Source organism: Hemicordylus capensis, chromosome 7 (assembly GCF_027244095.1).
Source record: "Hemicordylus capensis ecotype Gifberg chromosome 7, rHemCap1.1.pri, whole genome shotgun sequence".
In the NCBI taxonomy this organism is placed as follows: domain Eukaryota; kingdom Metazoa; phylum Chordata; class Lepidosauria; order Squamata; family Cordylidae; genus Hemicordylus; species Hemicordylus capensis.
The window spans coordinates 27,993,318-28,019,446 of NC_069663.1; the positions used below are offsets into that span (position 1 = coordinate 27,993,318).

Below are 26,129 nucleotides of genomic sequence, written 5' to 3' on the forward strand. Positions count from 1 at the left end.
GGAAGGAGGGATCACGCTGGGCACAGACCAGCCCCCACTTTCCCTCCAGCCTCCCCCACATCCCCCCCCCACTGGTTTTTGCTCTGGCGCTTAAACAGACCCAGATGGAAGGCCAGGTTGGTCCATGGAGGACCAAGCCGTGGAAAAGCAAACGCAGCAGGGGAGGGAGGGACGGAGGGAGGGCCGGTGGTGAGCAACGCAGAGGTGGCTGCCAGCCCCAAGAAGCCGGTGTTCGCTGCTGCCGGGCCCTGAAGCTCCATCCTCTACTGCCACTCCTAGGGGACTTCCTCCACTGCCAGGGCTCAACAAGTGTCGGAAATTTAACCCCCTGCAAAAAGCCCCAGTAGCGACAGGTGCAGCTTTCCCATTTGCGGGTGGAAACGTGTCCGCTCGGAACCTCTGAATGGCGGCCCGTGGACCCATTTCCTGCCCGGCCAAACTGAGCCAGAGGGCACCGTTTCAGCTCATGAGCTCACGGCAGCAGCGGCTCGTCCTAATGAGCCGGGGGGCGGCAAACGAGGCACAGCTGCCCCTGGCTGCTCCAAGCTGCTCTGTTTGCACCCCTGGCTCCCGAGTGCGGCACTTCCTGCAGGCTGGCCATTCGTCAGGTACAGCTGTGCGGGCTACCTGACCAATGGCCAGCCTGCAGGCAGCGCGGCTCCTGCCAATGCCGGGATGGGAGACAGAGGCAGCTGCGCCTCGTTTGACGCTCCGCCCCGCAGCTTGTTAAGGACAAGGCGCTGCGGGATCATCAGGGGGTGAACAGATACCTGCCTGTTCACCTGTCACCAGGAAGAATCCCTTGCAGACCACAAGCAAGCACAGCAAGCACCTTTCCTCCCCTTTTGCATTACGACACAGATGATTCATAGAGGTCAACAGGCCAGTACAAAATAGTTCAGGGCTAGTAAAACTGCTGGGTGGATTTACTTGCGTGACCGGAATACTGGTGTTCCTGGCTTGGGGCTCCCGATATTGCTGGACTACAACTCCCAGCATCACCAGCCACAGAAGGCCTTGCGGCTGGGGATGATGGGAGTTGTAGTCCAATGTCATCTGAGGACCCAAGCGTTAGGGTTCCAGACTCTGGTTGGCCCCACCTTCACTAACCTGGAAGGCTTCTCCCTAATCCTACACACACGAGAGCCATCGGTAGCCCTCTCTTAGCCACAAAGGAAAAGCACTTTGCAAAAGCTCAGAGGCACCCTTCACACCTTCTGAATCCAACAAAAGGTTTCAGGGCTGACCCAAACCAAGCTCAGGCTAGCTCAGTGTTCTTCACTGAAAGGGGGTCAATGGTAGCCACCACCCCCATCAACCCCAAGTGGGGCTCTTGATGAATTGTTTGTTGTGAAGTTTTGGCCCAAGCCGAATCCGCTGCACAGTTCCCCTCCTGGCAGCATGTGGAAGTGAACATTCCCAGCAGGCAGTGCTGTGTCCAGCACAGTGCAGGGGGGGGCCCTCCTTTAAGGGAGCCCTCTTGAGCCCCCACCCCATCTTGGAAGGGGTGCACGGACTGCCCAGGACTTTCCCCGCAGAGCTCTTAAGGGAGGGCTCCTCCGTCTCTCTCAGAGGGCCCTCCCAGCCCTGAGGAAAGTGCAGGACTGGGCAGAGGTCAGTAGCCTGGGTCTCATGCGGAAGGGGTTTTTTTTTTTGCCCCCAAGGTGTCCCTGCTTGGAAAAGAGCAGAGACTGCTGGGCTGGCTAGGGACAGTGAATGAATGAATGAATGAATGAATGGGTGAAGCTGAAGACAGAGCCCAGGAATCCAGACCATTAATCTAGTGGGGGTGGAAATGCACTCTGGACATGGTCAGAAGTACTCTCTCTCTCTCACCCCTCTTTATTTACTACTTCCTGTGTCAAGTCTGGAACAGGCAGAACAAAGGGATTTCCCCCCCACCCCCTCCCCCACCCCGTTTTCTCCTCTCTCTTGAGAAAACCGTGGGCCAGTTTCCCCCTCTCCTCAAAGGCCAACCCAACCGCGCCAGGATCCCTTCGCTCAGGGGAACGTTCCTCCGCCTTCCCCATCCCTCCAAAACGCCCCGCCCCCTTCCAAGCCCCTCACCCCGCTCAAGTTACAGGCTCAGCAAATTCCAAGAGGAGAAGCATTTCCTTTCGGAGACACCCCACCCCCTCGTCCCCCCACCCACCATGCAAAGAAAGGCTGCAAAACCAGCTCCTGGAGCAGCAGCCAGGCCTGGAGACAGAGCTCCCGTGAAAGGAAGGCCTGCCACTTGGCCCGTCCGAGCATTAATTGGCATACGCAAACAAGAAGCTGGCATTAGTTAGTTGAAGCCATAATTGAGAGTGGGAAGCCCAAGTCAGGAGGTGCCACAGAGGAGCCCTCAAAAAAAAACCCCCAGGGAAACTCACGCTTGTTTCCCTCAAAGCGATGATTTTAGTCACACATGCAAATGTATGCAGATTCAGTCAATTCACTGATCAACACCCCCCCCACACACACACCAGGAGGCACCTTTGAAAGGGGTTCCTCTCTGATAAGAGGATCCTGTCCTGTCCTGACATGGTTTCTTCCCATCCATTGATAAGAACAAGAGTGGAGAAAGTGCAGACAGAAATGCTTCACTGCAAACTACAACACAGGGGGTGACTGGGGAAACATATAAGAGAGACCACCGATCTTCCCACAACATGCAATTAACTTGCGGAACTCACTGCCACAAGATGGGCGGTTGGCCGCCAGCCTTAGATGGCTCTTAGAAAGGGATTAGACTAATTTTCAAGGAGCTCTAAAAGTTTATTTGTTCGGCCTGGCCTTCCAAGGTTTTTGAATTGGTCTTAAATATTTTTCATTGGTTTAAAATGGTTCTGAACTGTTCTAAATTTGTTTTATATTGTTTTAAGCCGTTTGTTTTTGTTTTTTGTACATGCTGTGCACTGCCCAGAGCCTGTGGATAGGATGGTATATAAATGCAATAAATAAGTATTTAGCAGGGGGAGAGCAACTGGCCCTATCCAACCCCAGCACAGCATCCCCTCCAGTGACCACTGCTGGGTTTCCTTTGTGGTTTTTATTTTGAAGATTGTGAGGCCTCTGAGACAGAGAACCACCTTTTAAATTTTTTTATTTTGCTACATAAACAGCTCTGAGAATCTTTTGCTTTCCCTCTGGAAAGCGGTATATATAACTCTACTTATAACAACCGTAAAAGCACAGCAGGCTCAGAGCAGACGGGGCTGCAGACCGGCCACCCTGATTTCCGAAACCCCTTCCGCCGAGCCCCCTACGCCTTCCTTCCCCCAGGCCAGGTGTGAGCAAGTGAGAGGACTCACCTGTTGAACTCGTAGATGTCCTCGATATTGCAGAACAAAGCGCTGACCTGTTCAGGTCTCAGTGGCAGCTGACCACAGTCTATGATGCAGCCCAGGTAATCCTGCAACAGAGAAGGGGGGAGATCAGCAAGGCGGCCGCCTCAGGGTGAACACACCAGGTCACCCCACCACGACAAAGAGGATCCTGCCCTGACATGGTTCCTTCCCGTCCATTGTTAAGAGCAAGAGCGGAGAAAGTGTGGACAGAAATGCGGTGCTGCCTCTCATATATAGACTAGAACTCAGAGGGTGACTGAGGATAAGGAAACATATAAGGCAGGCAGACCACCGTCTTTCTCACGACACGCAATTAGCTTGCGGAACCCACTGCCACCAGATGGGCGATTGGCCGCCAGCCTTAGATGGCTCTTATAAAAGGGATCAGACTAATTTTCATTGAGGCAGAGAAGTCTATCAATGGCCGCAGTGCAGTCATGATGGCTAAATCGAACCTCCATGTTCAGGGGTAGTCTACCCTGAATTACCAGGTGCTGGGAGACAAAAAAGTAGGGGAGGGCTCTTGTCTTTGTGACCTGCTTGGGGCCTTCCTGGAGGCTTGAGGCAGAAGTTACTATGGTTCCCGTTAGCAAGGGGACAACAGTGGTTTCTGCGGCAGAGGGGTGCTGCATTGACAGCCATGTGGCATAATGGTTAGAGTGTTGGGCAAGACCTGGGAGGCCTGGGTTCAAATCCCCATTCAGCCGAAAATGCCTGGGTGACTGTGGATCTCACAGTCTCAACCTACCAGAGGCCATAGAGCTGTGCTAGAGCATCTGCTCTGCATGCAGAAGGCCCTGGGTTCAACCCCTGGCAACACCTCCAGACAGGGCAGGGAAGGATTCCTGTCCGAAACGCTGGAGCGCTGCTGCCAGTAAGAGCAGACACGAGTGAGCTGGCGGAACCAAGGGTTCAACTCAGGAGCAGGCAGCTTCCTATGTACCTTCACGAAGTTGATGTGAGGCTCAGAGGCGTGGGTGGGTCAGAGGCGTGGGACCACGTGGGACCCCTGCCCTGAACGCTTGCAGACATAACAACGGAGAGACTGTCATGTCCCCAAAGCACGCCTGGGCGCTTTCCAGACTAGCTGCTCAACAGCAGCAAAATGCCTCCGTTCAGGCCAATCGCATTCGAAACGCAAACAGCAAAGTGCCGAGCAGGAGGAGCCGTCTCGTGGAAACTAACCACCCGAAAAAACAGCAACTTCCTTACGCCGGACATACGACGTCCTAGCTCTCTATCGCAGCGATTAAACCCGAAACAAGGCATCAGAAACGTGAGCGGCACCCTGCTGTCCGCGTCGGGACTGCGGTGTCACGGCACAGGAAGCGTGGAAGCACACTTCCGAGATCCGCCATGACCCCGTTGCAGGGTCTGGTCTGGAAAGAGCCCTGTAGAAGTCCGGCACTGTATGAAAAATGCAGCGTGTGACTGGGACAGCCGCGTACCTTGGACATGCATCTGCGAAAGAGGCGGCCTGGTCTGCTCCTTTTTGCCGTTGTGAAACAGGAGAGAGAGAGAGAGAGAGATGCCGTTCCTCGGGCCAGACAGACCCCGTCTGCGGGGCTCTCCCCCTCCAGTGGTCCCAGGAGACACAGAGAGGATTCCAGAAATTCCAGCAGTAAGACAGGCAGGGGCTGGGGGAAGGGGCCCAGTGGGGGGGGGGAGAGGAACCGCAAAGGGCCGTCTCTGATCGCTGCTTCCATCCTCGAGTCGACTAAACGTCAACTGAACTCAGTGCTATCGCGAGAGCCTGCCAGAGTTCTATTTTTGCCTTGGGGAGGGAGTTGGGTATAGTGGATAGAGCAAAGGACAGACCAGAGCACGGGTTCGCAAACTTGGGGACCCAGATCTTGGGGGAACGACAACTCCCACCGCCCCCAGCCGCAGAAGGCCTTGAGGCCGGGGACGATCGGAGATGTAACCCAACCACATCTGGAGACCCAAGCTTAGGAGTCGCTGGCTTAAAGCCAAATCTACATCTCCAGGCAAAGCACGTGGTCCAGCCCCACCTCGGGACGGATCCATTTCAGAACGGTCTTGACACCGACGGGAAAGAAGGCCAGCCCAAACGGAAAGGTCTCTGGGGGAAAGCGCATGGGCCAGCACCCTGCTTAAGGGCCCAAACGGAAAGCCCTGCTGGATCCGGCCAAGGCGAGCCCATCTCGGCCAGCATCCTGCTCTCCACAGTGGTCAGAGAGACGTACCTGGGAAGCCCCTGACTCGAGCCAGCCGTGACGGCAGCAATCCTGTTCTGTGTGTCCACCCCACCCCTACCCCCCAGTGACTGGGACTCAAGAGGTAGACTGCCTCAGGACAGTGAGGTTCCATTTAGCAGTCCTGAACAACAGCGTGCCCCGTCCGCACCCCAACCGATGCAGCACCCGGCTGCCAGCAGCGGCCACTCAGCTGCCTCCAGGAAGCCGGCAAGTGGCTCGTGAAAGCAACAGCCCTTTCCTGGCGGCTGGCAGCACCTGTTGCTGGGTCACGATGAGCAGGCCCGCGGTGAAGGACTGTGCAAAACGCACACGTGGATGGAGAACGGAGAAGCAGGGGCTCTCTCGCCATCTCTGCTCAAACATTAGAGGAGAGACGCACTCGGTTAAATTACGCCGCTGCAGTGGGCTGAAAAGCAAACCCAAAGCAACGCTCCACTGGGCCAGGCACCCAAACAGAGGGGAGTCAAGAAGCCTTTCGACTGCAGAGGTTGGCGCTTCCGAGACCGAAAGGGCAGAAAGAATGCCTTTCGCCAGTCTTTGCTGCTTTACGAAGCATCCCCAGAGCTGATCTTAGTGAACCGAAGGCCGGAGCTGGACTGGAGAAACCAGGTTCGGACCCCCCTTTGCCAGGAAGCCGACTGGGCAAGGCCCGCAGCGCAGATGCCGACAGGGACATGAGCAAGATCCCCGGCGGAACGGCAGGATCAAGAGGCAGGAACAAGCCACATCAGACGCCCTTGGTGCTGCCCCGTGCCGCTTACCTCCACAATGCTCCGGAGGTCCCTCACATAGGTCTGCTCCGTCTCCACGATCTCCAGCACCACCCGGTCCAGATGCGAGAGCTTCAGCCGGCGTTCTTTGGAGCGGCCCGGGCTCGGAGACCAGCTGCAGTGCTTGGAGCCCCGGGGGGCCTCCCCCGGCCCGTCCAGAAAGGCCACTGGGGTGAGGTCCAGGCTGATGTCGCTGCCATTCTGGTGCGGGCAGGACGCCGGGCAACTCCCCAGTCCGCTGCCGCCGCTGAAGGCACTCTGGCTGTCCTGCAGGGAGGCCGAGGAGGCCGAGGAGCTGAGGCTGACGGGGCGGTCGCTGTCCGAACACACGGTGTTCACAGAGGTGCAGCTTCCCAGAATGGGGTCGGACGCCATGCTGGAGCCAATCCCACCCAGGGAGGAGACAGATGAGGGCCTGGGCGTGGCTGGGGAGGGGGGCAGAAGTTAGAGACCCACAGATTGTGCAAAGAAAAGGCCCCTACTCACTCCAAAGAGGACCCCCACCACCAGACCCACATCTTGACGTCCATATTCAAAGAGCCAGTTCAGGAGGGATGGGGGCCGTGGCTAGATCCCCGCCCGCCCCCCACAAAGCCTTCTGCTTCCGCCCTCCCTTGCTTTCTGATCTTAAAAACCGCCTGCCTGCCTCTCCAACATCCTTTGTGGCTTCTTCTCACCTTTTGAAGCTGTGGTTTCTGCCGGGCGCGGTGCATTCTGGGAGGAGGCAGTGTGTGAAGAAAAGGCTGTGCACCTTCTCCGGTCTCCACCTCTCTCCCTCCCTCCCTCCCCCATCTCAGTCCTACATCTAAAGCTTTGCAGCTCGCGGGGGGGGGGGGGAAGAGGGGGCTCAGACAAAAAACCAGCAGCTGCTGGACGTCTGCAAACTTGGGAATGGGGCCCGAACCTGCAGGATCTGAGGCCTCCTGGACGCAAACCGCCACAATCCGGGGAGAGAGGAGGGTATTGCACAACGTTAAGCCAGACCATTGGTCCATCCCGTGCCGGATAGACGGACTGGGAGCAGCTCTCCAAGGTTTCAAACCGGGGTGTTTCCCTGCGCCACTGGGAGATTCTGCCGGAGACGGAACTTGGCGCCTTCTGCATGCAAAGCAGATACTCGGTCCCCGAGGGTCTCCAGCTGTCAGCCTGCGTGTCTCTGCTTAAAGAGGGAGGCCCTTACAGACAAGTGTTCCCTCCGACAGGGATTCCCAGACCTCGTTGACTACACCTCCCAGCATCCCCAGCTGCAGTGGCCTCTGGCTGGGGATTATGGGAGTTGTCGTCAACAACATCTGGGAACCCCGCTTATAGGGCCCACCGGTCTCCACCAGCTTCCTTTCAAGGCAGAGAGGCACCAGGGGCTTTTTGTGCAGGCTGAAATAAGTTTCCGTGCAGCTGGGCAAAAGGGGTTTAACAAGAACTAGGCTGTTTCCTAAAAATAAGTGGGTGAGAAAAAACGAAATGGTTAAACAGAAACCGGAAATGAAGGCGAAAAATTTCCTTTCCATCTCCGGAACGCCCTTCTGCTACGGGACTAATTACTCGACGAGTAATTAAAGCGTGCATCGACTCATATGGGTGTCTACTCAGGCAGAGCACGTAGAGATGCCACCGAGCGGGTAGTGGGCTGGCGGCCGCTTGTGGTGGTGTTGGGGGGGGGGGAGCTTCGAATGCCCCCGGTACGGTACCCACCTGCCTTGCCTCCTTCCTTGGTGCTGCCCCTGCGGGCTCCCTCTGGCATGGTGATGCACTCTCCAGCACCCGTCCTGCAAGGAAGGAAGGAAGGGAAACTTACGCTGGCCCTTGACCAAAGCTGCCCCCTTTCTCCACCGGGGTGGGGCTCTTCCCCACCCACCGACCCCACATGTGAAGGGAGAAGGCCCTTCAGGCTTCCACTGCTCTGCAGGCAGGGAGTGCCAAAGGTTGCTCCCACCTTGCCCCAAGAGCCACACTCCCTGCAGGCTGCCCATTCATCAGGTAGAGCTGCACGATTAACCACGCTGCTCTATCCGACGCATGGCCAGCCCACAGGCAGCGGGGCTCTCGGGCAAGGCAGGAGAGAGGGGAGACAGACGTCCGCAAGGAAACATGGCCTTTCCATCAACCTAGAGCCAGCCCCACCCCCCGCTTTCTTCATCGGTGAATCCTCACTCCCCCCGCCTCCACTTGCGAGGTCCAAAAACGGAACGGCTCAAGGCAGCTTACAAAGATTTAAAACTCAATGAAACGGTGGCACAAGATCACCAACAACAATGCACGGGGCTTCAAACTGGCCTTCATTTTTAACTCCATCAGCACATTTGAACACATGAGCACATCACTTTGAACTCCACGAGGGCCTCATAAGCGGAAATCATTTGGCTAGCCTTCCTCTCCCCTTTGACAGCTCCGTGAAGGCAAGCTCAAAGGCAGATGAGGGGTCCTCAGGGAAGGGTCCTTTGCACCCTCATAGCCTTGCCCTGTCCCCCAGAATTTAGGGTCGCCCCCAGATTTGGGCTCCTCCACCCGGCTGCTAAATTCCACCTGGATTTACATGGATTTCAAGTGTGCTGCCCAGATTTTACTCTGGATCCGATCAGATGGGAGGGAAGAGAAGGAGGGGAAAGTATACAAATCTGTCAAATAAATAAATAAAATGCAAGTTAGTTGCCACATAATTTACATAATATGCAAGTTAGGCCACCCAGATTTGGGAATCTTGAATACGGCAACCCTACACCCTCACCGAACTGCAGTTCCCAAGGTCCTCCATGGGAAGCCGTGACAGGCTGGTATAAAATTGGTGCAGCTATGATAGCGAAATATAACCCAGTCTGGAGGACAAATATCAGGGAATGGGCCAACAGCTCCATGCCCTGCTGAAGAGTTTTCCGCGGACACTGGGCTGCCCACTGCTGGAAACAGAATGCAGAGGCAGAGCAACCTTTTGATCTCATCCTGTGAGGAAATGCCCCAACCCAAAGAGATGTGCAGAGTGCATCACATCAGTAGCGGCTGGTCCCATCGAGTGCAGGGGGGGGGGCGGGATTCAGGTTGCTCCTCTCTCCCCCGCCCTGCCCGAGAGCTGTGCTGCTGCAGGCTGGCATTCACCTGGTAGAGCTGCACAGTTAACCTGACAAATGGCCAGCCTGCAGGCAGCACAGGGTGGGAGAGAGGGGAGCAACCACTGACGAGGGTCATGGCCATCGGAGGCTTCTCTTTCCAGCCAGCGGCTCCGGGCTAAACCACCAGTTCCTTGGATCGCCCTGCATGTCCTCCCCACACAAAGGCCTTTGTTCCCGCCCTGTCCCCTGGAAGTCTTGTAAAAACCAGAGCGGGTCGGGTAAACCAAAGGGATGCGTCACTCCATCCTGGAGAGGGGAGGCCGAAAGGTCGCTCCGTCTGGGGAACAATGCACTCATTCAGGAGCAGCCGCAGGTCAGAGGGAAGGGGAGGGCCCTCCTCCCCCCCCACCACCATATGAGAACTTTTAACCATACCTTGGGGAAGAGCATGGGAAGGCAACCTGGCGCTCTGGACCAGAGCTAAGTACCAGGGCCGGATGAAGGAGGCGGAGGCTACATATGCTACAGAGCAGAGGGCCTGCTGAAGCCCAATCCTTTCTCAAACTGTGTTAGGGTTCAATTAGAGGAAGAGCAAGAAAATAATCCATGCTTTACAGAAATAAAAAATAGGGTCCGCTTGACTCCTATTAGAAACTGATTTTTAAAATTGATTTTGTTTTTTTCAAGGAAAGTTTTTAAAATGCTTTGTATTGCACGTTGTATTTTTGTTTTGTTTTTTTTGTTTGTGATTTGTTTGCTGTGTTTTGTGTGTTTTGACTGGATGTTTTAAAATGTTGTGTTGTGAGCTGCCCAGAGAACAATTTGTTATAGGCCGGCTAACAAATAAAGTTTGTTTGTTTATTATTATTAACTCATTCACTGTAGGCCATTATACTAAGCCCTTAAAGCGGAGCACCCAAACCTCATTTGCAACGCAAGAGACTAAGCAATGATCCAGAGAACGTCTCACTCTGAGCAAGCGCAGAGTGCATTGCTATTACACTCTGGAGTTGTCACAGCCCTTTCCACACCTTTGGGGAACAAGCCTGCTCAGTCAGAGAATGGCGTTTCCAGACAAACCAGAACTCTAACACATCTTTTTAAAAATATGTTTAGAAACCAACATATTTGGTTTCTAAACTGGTTCCCAGGATCCTTCGAATATCTCCTCACAGCTCAAGGCAAACTGGCTGCTCCTTCAAGAGAAGGCTGGAACCTAATGACAGAAAAGCAGAGCTCTTTCAGGGAACTCAGCCTTAATCTTACAGCTGATCTCTAGCACAGTCTGTCTTGCTTACAGTCCGTATAGTCCATGAATCTGCGGACAGAGGAGCTGAGATTTTTCAAGGAGCTCGGCCTTAATCTTTAAGAGAAGGCTGGAAGGGGGATCAGTTGTAGTCCCAGAATTAAGTACTGTGCATGGTTCAAGCGTGGTGAAGATCCTTTGTTTCTTCAGACAAGCAGTGGAACATAGGGACATAGGAAGCTGCCAGATACTGAGTCAGACCATTGGGCCATCTAGCTCAGTATTGTCTTCACAGACTGGCAGCAGCTTCTCCCAGGTTGCAGACAAGAATCTTTCTCAGCCCTATCCGGAGATGCTGCCAGGGAGGGAACTCGGAACCTCTTGCTCTTCCCAGAGTGGCTCCATCCCCTGAGGGGAATATCCGACAGTGCTCATGCTTCTAGTCTCCCTAAAATGCAACCAGGGCGGACCCTGCTTAGCTACGGGGACAAGTCATGCTTGCTACAAGACCGGCTCTCCTCTCCCAGTGGAGATGGTAGTTACATATGTGAAGATAAGACGTTGCCTTACACCAAGCTTGGGTCCCCAAACACCGCTGGACTACAGCCTGCATCATCCTTTTGGACACTGTGGTTGGGGGACCATGGGAGTTGTAGTCCAACAGCATCTGGGGACCTAAGCTTGGGAAGCCACGGGGTAGAATATCTACAGAGGCCTAAGCCCTTCTGCGTGGGGGGCCTTCTTCAGGGGAGCGAGGCGCACACTCTGCACACACTCAGACACTCTCCTTTTTATGAGTCACACCCGCCTCTCCCCAGAGGTGACCCTCCCCGCCCAGCATCGAAACGCCGTTCTGGGGCAGATTCGGCAGAGCCCGTCCAAAGGGCAGGCCCAGGCAGTTCCCACGCTCCTGCTCCCTGGAGAATCCGGCTCGCGCGCCAAGGGTGAGACAAAGAACATTTTGCAACTCAATCGCTTCCTTTCGCCTCCACGGCCCTTTCCCCCAAGCAGACACAGCTGTGAGGGCTGGGGAGGGGGGCAGCCAGGGGGGCAGGTACAGCTGCTTCCCAAGCAGGAGCCGGGCAAGGGCGAGGGCGACGGAGCCATGCCGGCTTCTGGGCTTCGCGGGTCATCTGGCAGCAGGAGCAGAGGGGCCGGGGCGGAGGGAGCAACCCGGGGGGTGGTCAGCCTTTGAACTGGACCCCCCCCCGCAAAGCGAGGCCTTTAGAAGAGGCACCGGCTCTGCAGCACTGGCTGTGCGGGCGAGGGGGTTGCTCTCAGGAAAAGCGCGGCCTGCTCCTCCTGGCAAAGCCAAGCTAGGCGGAAGGCACAGGAGCAGAGCAGGAGGCGGCAGCGTTTCCTGGCGTCCAGTGGCAGCCCTCCATTGGCAAGCAGGGAGCTCAGAAGCAGCAGCGTTTGCCCCGCCGGATACAAGAAAGCACAGACCAGATCAGTGGAGCCGCTCGAGGGTTATCTGTGACCCCCTCCTGTGTCGTCCACCCCCCCCAAATACAGCAAGTATGCCAACTAATTTCTGACTGGACGTCGAACGTGAGAACGCAACAAGCCATCTTTCCATGGCAGAAGTACATTCCACTATTCGTCTAACCTGTTAAATTCTCAGTCTGTAAACCCCACGTGGCGGATCCGAATGTATATGCCATAATCTGCAGAGGAACTGAGCTCTTTCAAGGAACTCAACCTTAATCTAGCAGCTGATCTCTGGCACAGTTGATCTTGCATACAGTCCACAAATCTGCTGAGAGAGCAGCTGAGCCCTTGCAATGCGGTCTGCTTTAATCTAGGACAGCTGGTAACAGAGCTCTTGAAAACACTCACCCTAAAAGGGGCTTGTTTTGGGAACCTTAGGGAAGAAATCCGCACACGGGAGCCCCAGAAACCAATCCAGATTTCATGCTTCCATGTCACATTGCAGCACGGCGCGTATTGGGCCTCAGACTGAACATGCTAGATGCCATGGGCCTGCCCTGGGCACCTTGGTGCCTGTCTGACAGAGCAGCTTGGGCACAATCTTCTCCCTTCCACCCCCTCTGGCTAAGCCAGACCTGGAGGAAGTTGGGACTGGAAGCAAGGAAATCTGGCAGATTTGCGTAGCTGGTGACAGGCAGGCAGGAGCCAGACTGGGGAGAAAGAAAGAAAGAAAGAAAGAAAGATCCTTTGATCCACCAGTGGGGTTTCCATTTCCCTTGATTCTTCTCAGCCGGAAGGAGCCAAATCAACAGCACTAGCCCAGCCTCCCTCTGCTCAGCCCCACCTTCTTGGATGCAGCCTCCTTCTCTTTTTGGAAGTGGGGGGGAAGGCAGGCCCACTGCAAAGCACACCCCGAGTACTGAAGGACCAGTCCTAGGATCACTAGGGAGGGAGGGAGCACAGCTAATCTGAATACATAGTTAACAAGGGGCAAGCTTAGACCTCCGGTTAAAGCTTGATCTGACTAATCGATAGCATGACAAAAGTTGGCTCAGTCACCAGCTTAGGTCAGCTCTCCCTGCAAGCAAGAATTCTGCGTCTCTCTGCAAGCGAAGGCCCACCAGGCCAGCCTTCCTTGGAAGCATCTGGGCCCCTCTGCAAGCAGCCTAGCTCCTCCTTGCCAGGGAAGCTCTTGGCTTCTTTCCAGCCCTTGTGATCTCAGGAGTCACTTCTGAGGAGGCCCGGATTGTCTGGGTGGATCAGGGGAGCTTCTCCTTTTGTGGCTTCTCTCTCCAAAAGGTTTGCAGCATACAAATGCAAACTGCCTGGCACATGAGAAAAGCAGCATACGCGTGTTTTACATAAAAAGAAACTGCATCCCTTCCCAATGCACAGATTACAAGCTACTAGCATTTTTTCAACATGGAAAAGGGAACTCTTACTTCTTCGCACCTTAACCTCGGTTTTTAGATTCACCTGCCAAACAGCCTCTCAGGACCCCAGAGACCGCGAGAAGCTTTTGCTGCAGCCCAAACTAACCTTTCACTTAAAAGCTTCCTTGACCTTCCTCTTATTTCGAAGGCGTCCCAATTGGCACTGTTCTTGTTAACATTCTAAGGTTGGCTCGAGCACGCCGAGCAGTTGGAATGCTTGCAAAAATATCCCGTCCCCCCCAGCACCCCCATCATCCATACTAGTTCAGCGACTGACTAGGCAAAGAGAGAAGGATGGTCCGGCAACATATGATGAGCGACAGCCAGGTGTTTGTTTACACCTGCAAGTCAAGGTTTCAACCGTATTGCTTGAAGCGATTTAGGAGTCACTCTGTTGTGTCAGACTAGATCCCAGCCTTATTGGGAGTGTGGATCCTTGGAACAGTATACGCAGGGTACAGCAGCCTTGGCATAAAGTTAATTCCACTGAAAATGGAATTTGCTGGAATGTTGTTGGTTTTTTAAAAGAACACCACTCTTTGAAAGCAGAAAGGCAGCTGGGAGGGGGAGGAGGAAGAGGAGGAGGAGGAGAAGGGACATTATGTGAAGAAGCATCTCAAGAGCTGCCGGTTGTCTTTCCAAAAACCCAATCTGGTGCACGTCGGGCAAATGTTACATTCCGGAATTAAGGCGGCAGCTGGTCACTCGGTACGGCTTGCCAAATCATCAACGTTTCAGAAAGAAGGGACTGGTTGAAACTGCCGTCTGGGGAATCAGGCAGGCAATGGTTAAACTTCTCTGGGAAGCTCCAGAACAGAAGTGGGCAGAAGGTAGTTCTTAACTAAGGCATGCTGGTGAATCTGTGGGTGATCTGACTCCTAGTGATTTAACAGCAACAACTAAAATGCCCCCCCCCACCCCCACCACACACACACTTCTAAATTGGTCCACTGAGACAAAAAGCTTGGAAGAAAACCCGGAGTGGATTTTTGTACAAATGGCTGTGAGCTGAGTGCTGGTACTGAAAACAAATCCTAGAACTGGAGGGTACTCTGGAGACCATCTAGTCCACCCACTACTCCATGCTGGAAGTCCAGAGCTAGAGCACCCCCAAGAGATGGCTCTGCAGCCTCTGCTTGAAGCGCCCACCAGCTTCGGTGACCAGACGCATTGTCCAACTGTTCCCGGTGTAAAGAAACTTTTCCGAACTTTCCCCTCTTAAAACATGAGCCCCAGAGATTTAGTCCTGCCCTCTCTGGTGCAGAAGAGAAGCCGCCTCTGGCCTCTTCCATAGGGCAGGCCTCCAAGCCTTTGAAGAGCACAAAGGACCTAAGAACAGCCCTGCAGGATCGTGCTCAAGGCCTCTTCCATCCAGCATCCTGTTTCCCAGAGTGGCCCACCACCGGATGCCTTCAGATTAAGTTGCACGCAGGAGACAAAGGCAGGCCCCCTCTCCTGCTATTGGGAGAGGAGAGCTGGTCTTGTGGTAGCCAGCATGACTTGTCCCATTAGCTAAGCAGGATCTGCCCTGGTTGCATATGAATGGGAGACTTGATGTGCGAGCACGGCAAGATATTCCCCCACTCAGGGGATGGAGCCACTCTGGGAAGAGCATCTAGGTTCCAGGTTCCCTCCCTGGCAGCATCTCCAAGATAGGGCCGAGAGAGATTCCTGTCTGCAACCTTGGAAAAGCCGCTGCCAATCTGTGAAGACAATACTGAGCTAGGTGGACCCGTGGTCTGACTCAGTATCTGGCAGCTTCCTAGGTTCCTATGTCCCCCTGCAACTGGGATGCAGAGGCGGCCTCCTCCTGCCCCTCCCTCTGCTGCTAACTACAACTTATTGGGGCTGAGGAAGACGGGAGTTGTAGTTCAGCAACAGGTGGAGGGCCCACCCCTGCTTTGGGGCCAGATGGATTACATGCCCAGGTACTGAAGGAACTTGCAGGGGTGATCTGTCATCTCTGAGGACCCCTGGAGAAGGGATGAGGTCCCAGAAGACTGGAGAGGAGCAACCAGCGTCCTGCCTTCAAGAAGGGGGGAAAGCTGGAAGCGCCAGGAGGCGACAGACTGGTCAGCGTGACATCGATTCCTGGCACGCTCCTAGGAGAGATTACGAAGCAGTCTGCCTGTGAGCACGTCGAAAAGAATCTGGTGGTTACCAGGAGCCGGCCTGGCTTCCTCAGGAACAAGTCAGGCCAGACTAAACTTCTCCTTTTTTGACAGAGGTAGTTTAGGAGACTGTGGATATGGGAGGACGCAGCAGATCTTGAGACCAGCAAAGCACCCGACAGTCTCCCGCGATATCTTTGTTGACAAGAGGAGGCTGCTGGTAGGTGGGGTCACAAGTGGATGGACCACCACTCCCAGAGGGTGCTCATTAATGGCTCCACCTTAACTTGGGGGTGGGGGGAGTGGAGTACTATAGGGCTCTGTCCTGGGCTCTTTGCAATGACTTGGATGAGGAAGTATAGGGGATGCTTCTCAAATCCGCACCAAACTGGGGAGCTGGATAGCTTACACCACTGTTTCTCAACCATTTTTGGAGTCCTGGACCGGTACATTCTTCATGCGCAGTTTCCTGGACCAGCGGTTAATAAAGGGATTAACCCACTCACCCCCACCCCTACCCCCAGTGATGTCACGTGCAAAGTGGGTGGGGCCCAGGGTCCACGGAACCCACGGTGAGCTCTCCAGAGCTCATTTTGAGGCAGGCAGCCCTCCCGGCTGGATAACATTCAGTTCGCTTCCTCAAAATGAACATTATCCAGCAGTGAGGGCTGCCTGGAAATAAGCTTCAGAGAGCTCCCAGCAGCATTCCCCCCCCCAAGCCTAAAATTGTTTTTTTTTTGGGTGGGTGATTTCTATTAGTTATGCCTCACAGAGCACCTCTCGGACCGGCAGTTGAGAAACACTGGCTTACACCGTAGAAGACCCCCTGCTTAACTGAACAAAGAAGCATCTTTTTAGAAGTGACGATTCTCTTCACTGAGCATCCTGGTCGTCCTGGGGTGTCTCTGCTTCAGGTAGCATCTTCTGGGCAGCAGGAAAGAGGCAGCTCTGAGTGGGCGCAAAGGGTAAATATTATTTCCTTCCACCCACATGGAGAAAGGAAGATGTGCCCCTCGGTTATATGAGTGGGTGTTTCTGTTGCTTTGGGAACCCATTGTGAAGGTGGCAATGCAAGAGGTCTGTCTCTAGAGTGATAGATGGCTCTTTCATCTGTGCTAGCTGTCACTGAAGACAGGGGTTCTCAGCCTTGGGACCCCAAATCTTCTTGGAGTACAAATCCCATCATCCCCAGCCTTCAGCCCTTGAGGCTTGGGATGATGGGACTTGTAGTCTAAGACCGGGGACCCAAGGCTGAGAACCCCTGCTAACTGGGCAAAGAGGCACCTTTTCAAAGTGGTGGTTCTGTTTATCGAGCAGGGGGCGAGCAACTGGCCCTCTCCGTCCCCAGCACAGCATCCCTCCAGTGACATTTGCTGGTGTCTCTCATGTTTCTTTTTTAGATTGTAAGCCTTTTGGGGGACAGGGAGCCATTTTATTTATTTCTCTGTAAACTACTTGGGGAACTTTTCCTGAAAAGTGGTATATAAATATTCATACAGAATCAAGATTCAAAATGGTCTGGACATTGGGCAAAACCAACCCGATGAAGTTCAGCAGAGATGAAGGCAAAGACCTGCATTCGGGTAAGAAAACTCCGATGCAGAAAGCGGGGGCTGGATTAAAGGACCTCCCCGGCCCCGCCTCTAAATTCTACACAATACTGGAGCTCAGGGTCGAACGCAGCAGGGCTCTTCCGGTGTCCTTTAAATCTCCGTACAAAGAACATTTCAGCAGCGCAGGAGCGTTTCACGTCCTTCACTGCAAACACAAGCGCCCCGCAAAGCCGCCCAGTGATTCTATGTCCATGTGGCATCAAGTCTCCTGCTTCTGCATTTTCAAATGCTGGTCGGCCTGGGACAGCTTCAGATTTCATGCCTCAGGAGGAGCCGTCCTGGAGGGCAAGGATGGATGAGAGGCGCAGGCCAGTGAGAGCAGCTTTCTGGCATCCCCCTCCTCTCGGGCCCCTATAAACGGCTCCCTCCTGTTCTGCTCTCTCCTCGGAGTCATCCGGCCTCCCAGCAGGAGAGCCACTGCAGGGCAGCTAAGATCTCTGCCGCTTCACTTCTCTAAACAGGAGTGTGTGTGTGGTGGGGGGGATGCTTGCTCACCAGACAGCAGGTAGGTCTCCACTCTCATCCCTGCGGCTTTCAAGGCGAATGGCCAAACTTCCAGGGCATTCCCGGAGAAATGACAGCTGCTCCTTTGGTTGTGTGTGAGATGCATTGACTGTCAGCAGTACCTAGCATATTGCTCTCCATGCATCCTGCTTGTCAGGACTAGGATCAGTGGTGGGTTAACAGGGAGGCAGCGTAGGCATTTGCCTAGGGCGGCAAAATCTGAGGGGCAGCAAATCTCGCCCCTCCTCAAATTCTGTTGCCCCACTCTGTGGGCAGCGGCTGCTGCAGCAAGGGTGGAGTGAGAGAGGAGAAAGGACCCCTGGTTTTACCTTGGTGTTTTTTTTTAAAGGCAACCCTTTCCCCTTTAAGGTAAAAGGGCAGCAAAAGCATTTCTGCCTATGGACAACAAAAAAGCTTAATCTGCCCCTGGCTAGAATCCCCAGAACAGCCTCAAAGAGCACATGTGAGTTGTTATTATTATTATTATTTTACATTTTCTATCCCGCTCTTCCTCCAAGGAGCCCAGAGCGGTGTACCACATACTTAAGTTCCTCCTCACAACAACCCTGTGAAGTAGGTTAGACTGAGAGAGAAGTGACTGGCCCAGAGTCAGCCAGCAAGTCTCATGGCTGGATTGGGATTTGAACTCGGGTCTCCCCGGTCCTAGTCCAGCACTCTAACCACTACATCACGCTGGCTCAAGAGACACTCTAGCCCACTTTACTGTCTTGGAGGACAACTATGGAAACTGAGCAGTCAACTAAGGTCATTCCTTTATGGCTTTGAGGTCTCACTTTAAGGGGTCGGGGTGGGGAGTGAGGCTGAGGGATGACAACTTGCCTAAAAGGCCAGCAAGGGAGGCGATGGTTAACCCGGAATTTAATTATAGTGGCTGGGGAGGACGGGCGCTGTAGTCCAACCATGTCCGGGGAGCCAAGGTTGAGAATCCCTGGTTCAGTGTCCTCTTTTCAGCAGCAAGAAGGGGCAACCAGGTGACTCCGCATGGAAGCTCACAAGCAGGGCATGAAGAGGATGTCCTTCCCCTGATGTTTGTTTCCAGCATCCTGGTATTCAGAGCTAGATTGTCATAAGGACATAGGAAGCTGCCATATACTGAGTCAGTCCACTGGTCTATCTAGCCCAGTATTGTCTACCCAGGCTGGCAGCGGCTTCTCCAAGGTTGCGGGCAGGAGTCTCTCTCTCTCAGCCATATCTTGGAGATGCTGCCTGGCAGGGAGGGAACTTGGGACCTTCTGCTCTTCCCAGAGCAGCTTCATCCCCCACTAAGGGGAATATCTTACAGGGCTCACACATCTAGTCTCCCATTCATATGCAAACCAGTGCAGACTCTTCTTAGCAGAGGGGGCAATTCATGCTTGCTACCACAAGCCACCTAATGGCACAGCAGGGAAGTAACTTGCCTAGGGAGCAAGACGCTGCTGGTTCGAATCCCCGCTGGTCTGCTTCCCACCTCTATCGGGCAGCAGCAGCGACATAGGAAGATGCTGAAAGGCATCATCATCTCATCCTGTGTGGGAGGAGGCCATGGTCAACCTCTCCTGTATTCCACCAAAGACAACCACAGGGCTCTGTGGGTGCCAGGAGTCGACACTTACTTGACGGCACAACCACTGCCTCAAGACCAGCTCTCCTCCTGTCCCTGCACAGAGATGTTCCTCTGATCCGAGGAGTTTTGGAAGTCTGCAGCTTCTCGGAGGAAACTCGAGCTGCTCCATCCCGGACCCCCCCTCCGGTCCCCCCCTCCCCATCTGCACAGCCTTCTCTCCTCACACAGACACTCCACCAGCCCTGCCCAGCCCCGAGGAGGAGGAGAGCAACTCCTCACAGTTGGTATCCAGGCTGGAGCGAGAGAGAGAGGGGGGGGGGAGGCGATGCTCAGAGAGATTCCTTTCCTCCCATATCCAGCAGGCTGCTGTTGCAAAGGCGGAGCTGTCCTAGGACGAACCTGGTTTGCTTTGGCTCATCCGGCAGGCAGGAGGGACATCCCAGAAGCTCTCAAGGCAGGCGACGTGCTCCAAGGCAAGAGCGGCTCCTCCCAACGGGCCGGGGGTGCTCCGAAGGAGGCACAGCTGCCTCTGGTTCTCAGCAGCTCTGTTTGTGCCTCTCTCTTCCAGCCCACCCTGGCATTAATGAGAACTGCGCTGCCTGCAGACTGGCCATTCATCAGGTAGAGCTGCACAGGCTGGTCAATGATTAAGCAGCCCACACAGGACACTCTGCATCTGTAGAGGAACTACAGATGAATAGCCAGCCTGCAGGCAGTGTGACTCTCATTAAGGCTGGGGGGGGGGGAGAGGAGCAACCAGGATTGCCAGTAACCAGAGGCAGCTGCACCTCATCTGGCGCCCACGCCCCAGCCCATTGGGACGAGCCACTGGTGCAGCAAGGAGGCCAGCTGTATGTATCCTCAGCCAGCTGCATCCACACCTCCTGCTCTTCAGCAGAGCCAGGCCTCAGGCCTCGTTTTCAGTCTCAGGAACAAGGGGGGAAAGGGCCTCTAAACATGTGCAGAGTGCATGTGATGACGGGGATCAGGGAGCAACCTCCCCACATCAGTTTGGAGACCCAGGAACCCTGCTGCTTCCTTGTTTTAAAAATTAATCCCTGGTACAGGCAGGAAGCAACTCCCGAAAGCTTAATTCTTTGGGGAGGCAGTGAAAGGCACACAGCCACCCGAGCCTTCTGGCCACGCGAGCAGAGTCCAGCTGGCCCTGGCCGAGTTCATCTCACCACCCAAAGTCTTCGTCCAACCACACCGTTCCTGGCCGCGCACCACAAACCCACAGTGGCTGCTACACACACCAGATCCCAGCAGGGCCAGAGGCCTCGGCGCTGAAACGTGACCCCCGCAGGCACATCCAAAAGCCAGCATCACTGCTCTGGGGATCTTTCCTGGCCAACGGTCCCTTTCCCAGCTTTCGTATCCGCCGCCTCCTGGCTTTCCTTTGTTCTTTGGACCAAGACCAAAATCCAGCCTCTAGAATTTCAGCCTCATGCAGGGGTGGGGGTAGTTGTGGTCCCCCGGTTGTATCTGGGGATCCAAGGCTGAGCACCCGGGGGAAGCAGAGGCTCTGCGCTCGTGCGTCCAAAAAGGGAGAAACACACCCGTCCAGAGCTACAAACGCGCTCCACTGGAGCTCGGACCCAGTTTCCAATGCTGAAACTCAGAGATGAATCATGAATAAAGGAGTGTCTCTGAGCATGTACAGATGACCTTTCCCCCATCACTATTTATGCCCAGTCATCTGGGGTTGGGGAGGGGCGGGTCTTCCATGTCAAAGAATACAACTTCCTAGGTGGCGTGAATCCCAGCACCTGCAGAAATGAACTGCTGCACACTCTTCAGTGATGTGAAACACAGATGAGTGCCTCTGGGCACACGCAGAGTGTCCTGGCTGTTCCCCACCCACTGGATCTTGCAGGGAAAGGGTTTAACAAAGGCTTCCAGCAGGCATAAACCCCCCCCCCTCTAGAAAGGGAAGGCTGCAATCCTCTCTATGCACATGGACTTGGGAATATGTTCCACTGAACAGAGTGGGACTCACCCATGTATGTGCAAGAGCAGGATGTCTGTGCAGCGAGATGCAGACTATACTGACTAAAGGCAATCCCGGGTGGGCAGGATGGAGACCCAGGAGCCACCAGAGACTGCAGGGGCATCTGCGGCTTGCTGGACCCGGGCCGGCAGCCTCCCAGCTTCTGCAGCCCCTTCCCAACGTGAGATGCAAACGCTCCTCCTGCTTCCCAGTTCCAGGTTTTGCCAGCCCCCTCATGGCTCACGCCACACAGCCTCCTGCTTTCCCCATTGCAGAAACAAGCTCCCTTATGGTCTTTGTTTTCTTTCCGATTGGTGATGCCCACCCCCCCACCCGCAGGAGAATGCACACCCTGGCCAGAAAGACACCCCCCACCCAAAGCACTCAGCTGCAACACAACTATTTGCTAGAGCACATGAAAAATCCTCCTTGGTGAGGAATTCCATCCCGGCTCTTTCCCCCTTTGCTGCAATTGCTCCAAAGTAGCCCCCCCACCCCAATTCCCTGATACTCTGTAGGTACTAGATCTTCTCTCCCTACATTTTTTCCCCCAAGACCAGCAAGTTTACAGGCCATTGATCCGGAGGGACTTTCCATTCCCAGAGATTAAGGCAGCTCGGAGAACTCCAGCCCTCCCACACCCTCTTCCTGTAAGAAATCCCCCATCCGGAAACGACACCCAAATCACGGAAGGTGCCCAATCTGTGCACTGCTCGCTCCCCCTTCAGGAGCTAAGCCATGAGGTGTTCACACACACTCTCCTCCCTCCAGCTCACAACACCAGCCTTTTCCCACTCGATTTCTTTTTTTTAACCCTGATTGTTCCTCTGGTGAGTGAGGAAGCAAGGTGGAAGTCAGGGAGTAGCTATAATTGAGCGGATGAGTTCAAAGAACCGGGGGGGGGGGCAGCTCCACCCATCCCTATTTTCTTCATTATCTCCCACACTCCAAGGGGCCTCCAAGGAGTGGGGTGAACACGGGCCCCCTCTCCCCTAGCTACGCCCCTGGAGGAGGTGTGAGAATCATCACTGCACATTAACCCAGGAGCTGTCAAACTTGGGTCCCCAACTCATCACTCCCCAGAAGTTGTTGGACTACAACTCCCATCACCCCCCACCAAAGGTCACTGCAGCTGGGGGTGACGGCAGTTGTAGTCAATATCTGGGAATCCCTGTTACAGGGGTTAATGGCTGGGGCCCCAGAAATGACAGCCCCTGGGTTAACCATTCAGAGAAATGGGAGGGGAGTTACGTCCTCTGAAGTAACTGCCCCAGCGTAATCCTTAATGGGCCTGCAAGCATATCACAATCACAACTTTTTTTTACTTTGGATTAACAAGTCCAGAGCTACTGACCCCTTTCAAAGACACAAATGTGGCTCAGAAACAGCACCTGACCCACAGATGCGGAAATCCATCATTCCTACCACTGATTTGCAGAAGAGCAGGGCTGTTAACTTAAACTGCCTGATCCCTCAGCATGCTGACTTGGGAGTAAGTCCTACTAAATTTAACAGAGCAGCCCCAAAGCATGGAGGAGGAATGGACCCACATGGAGTGCACCCAGCTGGGTTGTCTTGCAAAACTGATCTCTCTGTATGGGGGAAGCAAAACAGATGCCTCTGACCATGTACAGAGGCCCTCTCTGCCACCAGTATGTTGAGCCAGGGCCCAGCTGCCCCTGAAAAAGGTTATGAGCTTGATTATGAGCTCGCCGAACAAGGGGTGTGACTTCCAAGGAAGGCTGATGGGATCCTGGTCCCAGAGACGAAGCAATCTTTCAGAGCCAAGGCCTTGCCCCAAAAGCCAAAGCCCAGCAGGAGCAGCCATTATTTCAAGGAACTGCACCATTGTTCAAAGGGATGGCCAATACAGAGAAAGCCATTGGCCACACTCACACCCAGAGTGCTTTCAAATTTTCCGGGTGACCTATGCTGGGGTTCACAGCTCCCCCACCCTATTCCATCAGCACCGCCCAGGGAAATGAGGCACAGGGCCAGCTGCATGCCTGCTAAAGCATGCGCAGAGTGCCTTATCCTCACCAGGTTCTAGACCAATACTGGACAGAGCCAGTTCCTTTGTGTCAGAACAATCAGGGCTCTGTTTTGTAATACAAATAAATAAAGATAATAAAAAGGCATACACAGAATTAAAAAGAAGGTGAGCAGAAGCTCAAGTCTGCTCGGAGTTCCCAGCCAATTCGGTTCTCATCGGTGGGGCTCTCAGGCTTGGGGCCCCTGCCTCATACAGTCAGACCCTTGGTCCATCGAGCTCAGTGCTGTCTGTCTACACTGGCGGGCAGCGGTTCTCCAGGTTTCCAGCAGGAGTCTCTCCCAGCCCTTCCTGCCTGGAGATGCTGCCCAGGGATTTAACTTGGGACCTGGCTTCTGCCTGCAAGCGTGCAGATGCTCTTCCATTGTGGCGGGGGGTGATGGGAGTTGTAGTCCGGCAACAGCTGGAGATCCAAGCTTGGGGAACCCCTGTGGGTCGGAACCGGCGGTTAGCAGCAGAGTGCGTAGGCGGGGGGCGGTCTGCAGCCCCCCACCCACCCGCCATGAGTCCTCTGCGCCGCCAGCCCCAGCTGTGCCTCCCTCCGAAGTCGGCTGCCCGGGAGCAAGTTCCCCGCACGCGAGTCGCCGCCTTACTCCCGAGGAAGCGCGCCGGGGAGGTCCGGAAAGCCCGAGCAGCCCCCTGGCATCCAGCCCCGGACCGAGAGGGCCCCTCCTTACCTTCCCGCGGGTGCCTCGGCGTCCACTCCGCGGGGCTCCTCCTCAGCGGGGCGGCGGGGGTCGGCGTCGCGGCCGGCGCGAGCAGGCAGCTCCTCCGGGCCTCCCCGTCCAAGCCATCCTCACTGGGGAGCCGGCGGGCGAGCCCGATCCAGCCTCCGGCCCCCGCCACTACCACCACTGCACGGCTGCTGGCGAGGCGCGCGCACGGGCAGGGCCCCCGCCCCCCGCAGGCCTCCGCCCGCGCCGGGCCCCTCCCAGGCCAGGCCCGCCGGCCCGCCCCGGCAGCAGACTTTCGCCTTGGTTTGAGATGTCCTCGGGGTGGGGGGCGAGGCTGGGAGGTCCTTGAAGAGGCGGCGGCAGCAGCAGCAGCAGCAGCAGCAAGCGCGCCGTCGAGAGCAGCCGAAATCCCGGCGCGGGAGGGGCCGCGCGCTGGGGGCGGGGGGAGGCGAGGGGAAATGCGGGGCGGGGGGAGGCAGAGGGGCTCTCGCACTCCCCCCTGCTGGGGCGGCGGCGGCGGCGGCTGCTGGACAGTTTCCTGTTCGCAGGCAGATGCGCCGCGCGGGGGGGGGGGGGTGGGGGGGGGCGGCGGGGGGGCGGCCGCTTTAACTCCTCACTGGCCAGAGCGGGGAAAGCGCCGCTCCCCTCTGGCAAGAGGCGCTGCTGCTGCTGCTGCTGCTGCCTGTCTTCTCCCAGGCTGCGGCCGGCGGCGGGGACCCATGGAAACCGCTGGCTTGCCGGCCTTCAAGCTCGTCCCACCCGCCACCTGCGGCGGCTTGCCGCCCAAAGGCCCCGGGCTCCCTCCAGTCACTGGGAAGCTGCCGTGTCCTGAGTCAGACCCGGGTCCGTCTAGCTCAGGGTCGTCTCCCCAGACCGGCGGCGGCTTCTCCAAGGCTGCAGGCTCGGCAGGGATCTCTCGCAACCCGACCTTGGAGAGGCTGCCAGGCAGGGAGGGGGGCTTGGGACCGAGAGGCTCTTCCCAGAGCGCTCCATCGCATCCCCCGCAAGGGGAACATCTCCCAGCGCTCACGTGTAGTCTCCCATTCAAATGCAACTAGGGTGGACCCTGCTTAGCAAAGGAGGCAAGTCATGCCTGCCACCACCAGACCAGCTCTCCACCTCCCTTGCTGCCCCCCCCCCCATGCCTGGACCCCCCTCCCAGAACACCTCCATGTGACACCACTTCTCTCTGTTCCCCTCCCACTCAAAAGCCACTTTTCCTGTGTAGACTACGGCAGAACCCCCCGTGCCTGGTAGTGTAGCCTAAGCCTACGATGCTCTCCCCTCCAGTCCGTCTGGGTGCTCCTGCCATAGAGGGGAAATATGTCTTGTGCGGGGAACCCTTGTAGAAGGGGCAGGAGAAACAGGCCCTGTGTTGGGGTGTTTCTCTCTCCTCTGCCCTGCGTGGGCAGGTTCTATCAGCCCATGCGGCACTTCTGAGTCTCTCCCGGAGGGGAGAACTTTCCGACTTGCCCTGAAGAATTCCTTTGGCAGCCTGGCCGAAGGAGGCTTCTGACTCCTCCTGCCTGAGGAAGGCGGCGGGGGGGGGATGCAGCTCCTCCATGCCAAACGGAGAGCCTCATTTGAAACTGGCAGTGTCTGGAGTTGGAAGGGCGGCAAGGGGCCCAGGACCCTCCCTGGGGCTGGCCCCAGCCCCTTGCGTGCGCCTCTCAATGGCTCTTTGGGTCGAGGCACGGCAAAGCCGAGCAAGGCTGGGGCAGCACCCGTCCCCCCCCCCCCGCGCTCTCTGCAAGGCAACAGCCGTTAACAGGCCTCTGCTGCGGCAGAACAAAAAACAAATACATTCCAGATGCATGGCCAGGGGATGCGCCGCTCTCTGGGCCCATCTCCTTCGCTCGCTTGCTTGTGTGCACACGGACACTGCGTGGGAGAAGACCCAGTGCGCGCTGGTGAGCGGAGCCACAGCAAACAAAGCAAGGGAGCGCCTGGCCCGAGCTCTGGGCTTCCCTTCCCAGCTCTGGAGCCGGCAGATTCAAGGCAGAGGCCGGGAAAGCGCCCAGGGGTGTCTTGGAGCTGGCCATCCCTCGTCCTCCACGTTGCCGCTGCCGCTGCCAGCACTGCTCTCCAAACGGGATGGCACGTTGGCCTCACAATAACCCAACCCAGTGGACGACAGTTCCCCGG

The 26,129-nt window shown here is 55.7% G+C and overlaps 1 protein-coding gene across 2 annotated transcripts in view; it reads right to left on the reverse strand.

The window, feature by feature from the left end:
• Positions 1 to 24,451, reverse strand: part of PLEKHG2 (pleckstrin homology and RhoGEF domain containing G2) — a 48,031-nt gene extending 23,580 nt beyond the window's left edge. For both annotated transcript variants that reach the window (XM_053267967.1, XM_053267966.1), the window contains exons 1-4: positions 23,988 to 24,451; positions 8,014 to 8,087; positions 6,313 to 6,746; positions 3,297 to 3,397 (exon numbers count right to left, since the gene is read on the reverse strand). In XM_053267967.1, coding sequence (XP_053123942.1) covers positions 3,297 to 3,397; positions 6,313 to 6,746; positions 8,014 to 8,062 — 584 coding nt within the window. In that variant the 5' untranslated portion in view covers positions 8,063 to 8,087; positions 23,988 to 24,451. The remainder of the gene's footprint in view (positions 1 to 3,296; positions 3,398 to 6,312; positions 6,747 to 8,013; positions 8,088 to 23,987) is intronic.
• Positions 24,452 to 26,129: the final 1,678 nt, after the last annotated feature.